Genomic DNA, 7012 nt, shown 5'->3' with positions numbered 1-7012 from the left:
ATGGCAGAGGAGGAGACAGATTGGGTAGTCATTGGCCTTAGTCCTTCTGTTCCCTCTGACCTCAGGAACCCCGAGTGCTGTGTCCAGATTCTGCAGGGAAGGTTTGCTGGGACCCTGGTCCCATCCTGCCAGCGGAATGGTGAGAAGGAAAGTGGGGTCTCTGGGATCTGAGCTTTGGGGCAGGGGCCTTGGGAGGAGGGTACCCAGGTTCCTGACTCTCAGACACCAGATTGAATGGCACTGGGGTGGGTGTAGGTTTTCCTTACTGTCTCTGAACTGTCTCCCCCTCTCAGTCGGCCACACTGGATCTGAAATCGAAGGAGGAGAAGGATGCTGAGCTAGATAAGAGGATCGAGGCTCTTCGGCGGAAGAATGAAGCCCTCATCCGGCGCTACCAGGTGCCCTAGCCCCGCCCTGGGAGACCCCATCCCCTCTCCTCCCCGCAGTGAGTTTCCCTCACCTCTCCCTTCCTTAAAACCTTTTCATGACTTTTCATCACTCTCGGGATAAAAGCCAAAGGCCTTAGCCTGGGATCCCTTCTTTCATTCCATCACTCATTCATTCATTTGTTCACAAGCATTCTCCAGTGTCTTCACTGCACCAGGCCCACTGCTGAGTGGTGCTGGGGAAGCAGCAGTGATGGAGATGGCCCTGGGCCCCGGGCCTCACAGGCTGGTAGGGATCCAGCTGTGGCTTCAGTCAGTGATGACAGAGTGGGCAAGGCTGGGATGGAGGAGTTCAGGGTTCTGTGGGAGCCCAGAGGGGGCTCTTCACCCAGCCCGGGGGATACTAAGGGGGCTTCCTGGAGGAGGGGATTCTGAGACCTAAAAGGTGAGTAGACCATTAGCCAGTCAAAAAGGAAAGCATAACACGTTTCGCACAGAGGGAACAGTTTGTGCAAAAACTTGGAGCTTAAAGTGGGAGGGTCAGTTGGGGGATACTGACCTGGAGTGATCATCTGGGGCCAGGCCACGCAGGGCCCTGAACACCCCCAGGCCAAGAGTTCGGACTTTTTCCTGAGGACACTGCGGAGCCTTGGAGGGCTTTGAGGGGGTGGGGCCAGGTCAGAATGCCTTTTTAGGAAGACCCCTCTGGCTGCTGTGTGGTGGTGGGTGGGAGGAGGGGATACTGGAGACAAGGAGGAAGCTGGGGCAGGGACTTCAGTGGGGGACGTGGAGAAGAGGTGCCCGGCCTGGGACAGGGCTTTTGGGAGGGACTCAGTGACTGACGGGCCGTGGTGGGGTTAGAGAGGAGATAGGGTCCAGGACGAGGCCCCTGTGTGACAGGGTAGGTGGTGGGGCTGTCCCTGAGATGGGATGAGGAGTGGGTTTCATTTATTCATTCTTCATGCGTTCGTTCATTTAAAACAAAAACAAAAACATACTGAGCCTCTGTTGTGTGCCAGGCAGTGTTCTAGGCTCGGGGTATACATCAGTGAACAAAACAGGCAGACGATTAGCAAAATACACATAACGCAGGGTAGTGATGGGGGGAGGGGGAGGGGTGAGAGAATGGCAGGGGAGCTGGTCAGGGAAGGCCTTCCTGAGAAGAGGACTTTTGAGCGGAGACCTGAAGGAGGTGAAGGACTGGAGGGTCTCTGGGTGAAGAGTGTTCCCGTCGGAGGGAACAGCGGGTGAAAAAGGCCCTGAGGCAGGTTTGAGCCTGGTAGGTTCCAGGAACAGTAAGGAAGTCAGAGTGAGGGGAGAGAGCGGGAGGTGAGTTCATGGTGGTAACGAGACCAGACTCTGTAGGGCCCTGTCGGCTGTGGGGAGGCCTTTGGCTCTGACTCAGAGATGGGCACACAGGAGGGTTCTGAGCAGGGGAATAGCCTGGTGGAGTTTGAGGGAAGATGCTGAAGTGACCAGCTTTCTTGTCTAGAGCTCCAGAGAGAGGTCTGGGCTGGGGCAGACTTGGGAGAAGTTCAGGGGGCTGTGGGAATCCAGCTGGTACAGAGGACCCCTGACACTCCCTATCTCTGTTGTTTGCTCCTAGGAGATTGAGGAGGACCGTAAAAAGGCTGAACTCGAGGGAGTAGCGGTGACAGCTCCCCGGAAGGGCCGCTCAGTGGAGAAGGAGAATGTGGCAATGGAAATGGTGAGCTCCACGCCGGGGTGGGGACTCGTGAGTACAGGGCGGGGGCGAGGGTTGAGAACTAAAGGCCTTCCCAGCTGCCCAGACCGGTGGGAGCCTTGATCCTGGCAGCTGCTCTCTGGGCCTGGGATGTCCCCGCCTCCCTGCCCCAGTGACTGTACTTTCCCCCCCTTCCCCCTTTCCAGGAGAAGAACCTGGGTCCCTCCCGGAGGTTTCCTGGGACCCCTCGGCCCCCAGGGGCCAGCAAGGGAGGCCGGATCCCCCCTCAGCATGGAGGCCGGGCAGGCATGGGCCGGGCAGGCACGGGCCGGGCATCCCGCAGCTGGGAAGACAGTCCTGGGGAGCAGGCTCGAGGAGGAGCTGGGGGCCGCGGCCGGAGGAGTCGGGCCAGGGGGTCCCCTCATCTCTCTGGAACTGGAGATGCCTCAACTGCCGACCGCAAATCCAAGGTAGGAGCCGAGCAGGGGCTGGAGTCCTCTGGTGAGGCTCCACATTGTCCTGTTTCTCTTTCTGTTCCTGCTCTCAAACGGATTGTGTCCTTCATCCATCTTTCTCTGCTTCTTTTTCGGCCCCTCCCTACAGCTCTTTTTCATCTCTTCCCTCCCTCCCTCCCTCCTCCAGACCAGTGCTTGTAGGTACTCTCCCTGTCTCTTTCTATCTCTCCTGTTTTGCTCTCTGTCTGCTGTGTGCTTGCCCACCTGCCTTTCCTTGCCCGTCTCTCTTTCTTCTCTTTCTGGTGCCGTCTGGTGGGCTCTGTCCAGTAGCGCATGCGTGCGCGCTTTTTCTTGCATGTGTGCGTACGCACGTGCTCTGTGTCACTCCCCGGATTTGTTGGTGGGAAACAGTGATCTTCTTACTGTAACTACTCCCAGTGCCCTACCACGCACGTTAGCAGAGTGGGAGGCTGTCTGGCATGGTGGCTGAGGGGTCAGCCTTCTTCTGTTAGTTCCCTGTCCTTGGGCAGCTCACTTCCCCTCTGGGAACTTCCTGGTTCTCACTCTTAAACGGGAATGAAAATCAGGTTTAAAGATTATTGTAAGCATCATGTGACATCAGACATTGAAACCCTCAGAGTAAGCGCTCAGTGAGTGTTATTTAAGGATGGTTATTATTTGTAGGTGCTAAGCTGTTGTAACTGAAAGACCCCAAAATGCCATGGCTTCAGTCAAATGGAAGTTCATTTCTCTCTTGTATGCTGAGTCCTGGAAATGCCACATGCTCATATAAAATTCTGTTACCTTGGAAGGAGAGGAGAATGGATTGTGGGGGTCACCTGGCCACGTGCCGAGTTATTACTGTGGCATTGTTACCGTGCCAGCCATAGTGTGCTGGGGTTCCCACCCCTCTCCCAGGTTCAGAGTTTTGCTAGAAAGATTCACAGCTAAGATTTATTACAGGGAAAGAATACAAAGCAAAATCAGCAAAGGGAAAGAAGGGCCCATGGGCCGAAGTCTGGAGGATACCAGGTGCCAGCTTCCAAGAGTCCTCGCCCAGTGGAGCCACATGGGCTGCACTTAATTCCTCCGGCATTGACAATACGTGTCAGAGGTCATCGACTGGGGACTCATTAGGGACCTAGTGCCCAGGCTTTTTATCCGGGGCTGGTCATGTAGGTGCCCTCTGCCTAGTACACGCACAAATTCCAGACCCCAAACGGAAAGCAGGCGGTCAGCACACGCTGTATTTGCACAAACAGTCGAGGTACATTGAGCCCCTTTATCGGTTGACCGGGGACACACTGAGAGCCGATGCCCAGCTGCCAGCCAGGGGCTGCCACGCATGCAGGCCTAAGAAGAGAGCCTCAGAAGGTGACAGACGCTGGGGTTGAGTGGTTCTTTCTGACGCCCTGTGTCTCTCTTCGTCCCCTCCCTCCCCCAACAAGGAGTGGGAGGAGCGGCGCAAGCAGAACATTGAGAAGATGAACGAAGAGATGGAGAAGATTGCAGAGTACGAGCGCAACCAGCGGGTCAGTGCCTCGGGCGCCCCCTGGCGGTGGGGCGGAGCCGCCCGGCCCCGGGAGCCCGCCAACACCCCCTACCTCCGTGTACCCACAGGAAGGCGTGCTGGAGCCCAACCCAGTGCGGAACTTCCTGGACGACCCCCGGCGACGTAGCGGGCCCGTGGAGGAGCCTGAGCGGGACCGGCGGGAAGGCAGCCGCCGGCACGGGCGCAACTGGGGGGGGCCTGACTTCGAGCGGGTGCGTTGCGGCCTCGAGCAGGAGCGGCAGGTGCGTGCTGGCAGCCAGGGCTCCTGGGGCCACGACATTCCTTCCGGCAGCCAGTCAATGGGTTCAGGGGTGGGGTGTGTGCAGAGGGCCGGATGTGGCGCAGGGGACACAGAGCAGGGAGAGGCGGCAGCCCTGCACGCCCCGCCCCGCAAGTGATATTGTCGGTTCTTGAGCCAGCGCCACACTGCTTTCCTTCCGAAGCTTTCTGGTGTGTTTTGGCGATGTTCTCTCATTACTAACGTTAGTGATATTTACTGGGCCCCTGCCGGGGCCAGGCACTGTTTTGGGTGCTGGGGCTAAATCAGTGACCGTGTAATAAGATGTCAGGTAATGGCAAGTGTAGAGAAGAAAACTCCAGCCCAGCCGGGTCAGGGGACAGAGGAGAGAGGGATGCTACTAAGAGACAGAGACCTGGGATGGCCTCTCTGAGGAGGTGCCACATGGGCAGATGTGGCTTTGATCTTCTCCACGTGTGACCTTGAGCCGGTGGCTCTACCCCCTCCCCCCAGCTTAGAGGGCCTGGGGGAGGGGGTGTGGCGGTGGAGGGTTGTGGCTGGGTCCTGACTGCCTGTCTGCTGGGGGCAGGGCCGCCGGGCCGGCCTGGGTGGCGCTGGGGACATGACGCTCTCCATGACGGGCCGAGAGCGGTCCGAGTACCTGCGCTGGAAGCAGGAGCGGGAGAAGATCGACCAGGAGCGGCTGCAGCGGCACCGCAAGCCCACCGGCCAGTGGCGGAGGGAGTGGGATGCTGAGAAGACTGATGGCATGTGAGTCTCCGCCCTGCCTGCCCCTGTTTGGCTTCTCGACCTCGGCCCTGACTTCTGACTCCTTTGCCTGTCTCTGGTTTCTCACCCTGTGTATCAGTTAGCAGTTGCTAGGTGATGCTGCATAACCACCACCAAATCTCAGGGACGCATGAAAGCATTTCTTTCTCACGTGTTCACAGGTCTCCTGGGTTGGGCTGATCCAGGCTGGACTTGAAGCTGTGGGTCTACCTGGGTGTGCCTTCCCTTCGGGCTCCCTGGGGACGTGGCACTGGCAGATGTGCAGGAGGGAGAGTGGACACACTTCCCTATTCTGTTAGCCAGAAGACCCTGCATTGCTGTGGCAGGAACTTAAACTCTGCCCACTCTAGTGGGTGGTACTGCAGTGGCTACATGGCCAAGGGCACAGATGTGAATTCTCACACAGGGAGGGCATGAAGAGTTACATATAGTGATTACATCTCTGCATCCTCCCTTCATCCCTCTAACCTGTTCCCCACCAACTCAAACTCCTTATCCCGGTGGCATTATTATCCTCAGGTCTGACTCTGTCCCCTTTCGGGTCCCAGGAAACATCCCGTTAGTCAAACTTAAAGCAAAGGCATCATCCTTTGCCTTTGGATGGAGCACTGACTTCCATAGCGAAGACAGAGAGGTTCTGGAAGAGCCGCCCAACGGCAGTCTTAAGGTCAACAGCTGTAGTTTTTACATCATCCTGTATCCTCTGCCGTGGCGCTGGCTGAAGAAAGAGGATCTTGTCTGTGTGCCTGGCGGTCAGAGCATTTATCTCTAGATTGTGAGCTAAGCCTGTGCCAGCGTGAGAAATGTTTTGCACAGATACTGTAGCTGATCTTTCTAAGGTGTAGACAGGTGGGGCTTTTGGGGAGATGTTCTCAGGGTTAAGACTGAGAAAGTAATTGTTTTTCTCTTATGTCCTCAAAGCAGCCGGCAGCAAGTCTCACTACTGCACATGTGCAATGATTTCATGAGCAAACGTTTATTGAGTCCCTCCTGTGTGTCTTGGAAGGTTCTAGGTGATGGGGATATAGCCATGAGGAAAATGCTTCTGTCTTCATGGAGCTTAGAGTCCAGTGGGAAAGATGGGCAATGAATAGAGCTCATGTCAGATGCTGAAGAATGAAGCAGAGTATGGAGAGGGTTGGAGGCTACTGTTCTGGACTTAGATAATATATGTAATAATATGTGATTAGGAAGTTTAGGAAAGCCTCCAGACTGAGGGCTGAAGGAGGTTAGGGAGTGTGTCGCTGAGAGATCTGAGGAAGAGCAAAGGCCCTGAGGCAGGAGCTCCATGTGGTAGGAGAACTTGCTTAGCTGGGGAGGTGAGAAAGAGTGATAGGAAATGAGGCCGGACAGGGAGCTGGGGATCATGTACTTTCCAAATTTTTGTTCACGGGCAGGCAGGCTGTCAAATACTGAATTTTTTTCTTCTGTATTTGTCACTATGATGTCAGATTTGCCCCTTGTCCTTCACCTGGTCCTGCCCTCCTTTTAGTCAGTGACACTCCTCACCTCTGCCCGCTTCTGGTTGACCACCTTGCCATCTGTGATCTTGATTTCTGACCCTGGCCCCCATCTCTCCCCCTAATCTCTTCCCACCCTCCTGTTCTCCCTGTGCCCCCAGCTGCCTGCTCACCCCCTTTCTCTTTCCCCAGGTTCAAGGATGGCCCAGCCGTGGCCCTGGAACCATCCCACCGCTACGGTGAGTGGGAGTCCTTGGCTGGGGTGAGGCAGCTGGCTGGGCCGGGGCCAGGGGAGGGGTGGGCGTGGTTTGTGCCATGCCCTCCACCCCCAACTCCCCCTGGGTTTTGTTGCAGATGACCAGGCCTGGGCCCGGCCTCCCAAGCCCCCCACTTTCAGGGAATTCCTGTCCCAGCACAAAACTGAGGTCAGCCGCAGAAAGAGGAAGAG

At 56.6% G+C, this 7012-nt stretch overlaps 1 protein-coding gene across 1 annotated transcript in view; it reads left to right on the top strand.

Annotated features, from left to right (window-relative positions):
* The window catches only part of CCDC9 (coiled-coil domain containing 9), an 8223-nt gene continuing 1211 nt past the window's right edge, over nucleotides 1-7012 (top strand). The window contains exons 1-9 of the mRNA XM_007458672.1: nucleotides 1-24; nucleotides 294-398; nucleotides 1993-2094; nucleotides 2283-2540; nucleotides 3974-4057; nucleotides 4146-4319; nucleotides 4905-5086; nucleotides 6757-6803; nucleotides 6919-7006. Of these exons, the coding sequence (XP_007458734.1) occupies nucleotides 1-24; nucleotides 294-398; nucleotides 1993-2094; nucleotides 2283-2540; nucleotides 3974-4057; nucleotides 4146-4319; nucleotides 4905-5086; nucleotides 6757-6803; nucleotides 6919-7006 (1064 nt within the window). The remainder of the gene's footprint in view (nucleotides 25-293; nucleotides 399-1992; nucleotides 2095-2282; nucleotides 2541-3973; nucleotides 4058-4145; nucleotides 4320-4904; nucleotides 5087-6756; nucleotides 6804-6918; nucleotides 7007-7012) is intronic.

The sequence above is a fragment of the Lipotes vexillifer genome, unplaced genomic scaffold, assembly GCF_000442215.2.
Source record: "Lipotes vexillifer unplaced genomic scaffold, Lipotes_vexillifer_v1.1 scaffold371, whole genome shotgun sequence".
Taxonomy (NCBI): Eukaryota; Metazoa; Chordata; class Mammalia; order Artiodactyla; family Lipotidae; genus Lipotes; species Lipotes vexillifer.
The sequence above is the reverse complement of the archived record's forward strand: the minus strand, read 5'-3'. Positions and strand labels throughout refer to the sequence as shown.